This window comes from Penaeus monodon, chromosome 33, assembly GCF_015228065.2.
Source record: "Penaeus monodon isolate SGIC_2016 chromosome 33, NSTDA_Pmon_1, whole genome shotgun sequence".
Lineage (NCBI taxonomy): Eukaryota > Metazoa > Arthropoda > Malacostraca > Decapoda > Penaeidae > Penaeus > Penaeus monodon.
In genome coordinates, this window is record NC_051418.1 from 33,172,917 (window position 1) to 33,174,056 (window position 1,140).

At 36.4% G+C, this 1,140-nt stretch overlaps 1 protein-coding gene across 1 annotated transcript in view; it reads right to left on the bottom strand.

Annotated features, from left to right (window-relative positions):
• The window catches only part of LOC119594413 (tyrosine-protein kinase Fer-like), a gene marked incomplete in the record, with an annotated part of 99,029 nt that overhangs the window by 6,382 nt on the left and 91,507 nt on the right, over positions 1-1,140 (bottom strand). Inside the window, 2 exon segments of the mRNA XM_037943474.1 lie at positions 299-556; positions 878-928. Of these exon segments, the coding sequence (XP_037799402.1) occupies positions 299-556; positions 878-928 (309 nt within the window).

The following is a 1,140-nucleotide window of genomic DNA, read 5'->3' on the forward strand; positions in this document are numbered from 1 at the left end:
GATATGGGTGGGAAAATTGTAAAAAAAAAAAAAGATGAGAGGAAAATATTCACTCTTTAACTAAATTGTAGGGCTAATGAATGTGATTAATGATATATGTAAGATATTATTCAGAAATTCAAAATGTGAATTAAAAAGACAATGTATCATCCTTTATCAAATCTACAGTGTGGAACTATCAACAAACTTCTCCCACTAATTATATACATAAAAGGAAACTGAAAAATTAAAGACCAAACTGATAATTATGTCTTGTTAGATTTCTACAAAGTTGGTTTAAAAATCTACTAAACACTACCTTGAGGCAATGTTACTGTCTTGCAGAGAATTTGTCTTGATATTAACAACTTCAGTCTCGTGCTGGTTGAGGAGATTCTGTTTCTCTCGGAGCTGCGTCGTGACCTCGCGTAAGCTGTGTTCGATGTCATTGAGCCGTAGGCGTAAGGAGTCTACAGTGAGCGAGTCTACGGCCAGCTGACCTGCCTGGAGAGATCCTACACCATCTCCCAAGAGTTCATTGCAGAACTCGAAGGATACAGGATCTGGGGGCGAACTCCTGGAAGGGAAAAATACTTCTTATATACATTTTACTTCAGAAACCTGCCATTCTTTATTCACAGGGTTGTTCCATGTATGATCTTCATTTTTCATTCTAAGGGGAGAAGGGGCATGGTTCTTATGTATTCAAGTGGGGGGGAACCACACTTTTTTAAGTCAGATATCATTTTCAAAATACTTAATACATTCTTAATACCAAAGCCACAACCAGAGGAACTTTCCTTGAAGAGCATTCAAAAAACATTTATTTTTAAAATTTTATTCAAAAAGGAAACCCTGATGTGAAAATGAAGATCTGACTCTCCTACATTATGCTAACCCTAAAAGATCCTTGCAGAAAGCGAAGGAGACGGGATCAGGCAGCATGCTCCTGAAGACAGTATAGAAAGGGTAAGATATATCTAGATTTCTGTCTCAATCGGTCCATGTTGCTCAGAGTGACTGTGCATATATCTATAGCTCTTAATCTTGATCTGTATGCTGATGTGACTGTTTTTATTTCCAAATCAAAGAGAGTGTGAAAATGTTAAAAAAAGAAGAGAAGTAAATATTATCCTATTACAACTGATCAGTTGTAGTAGT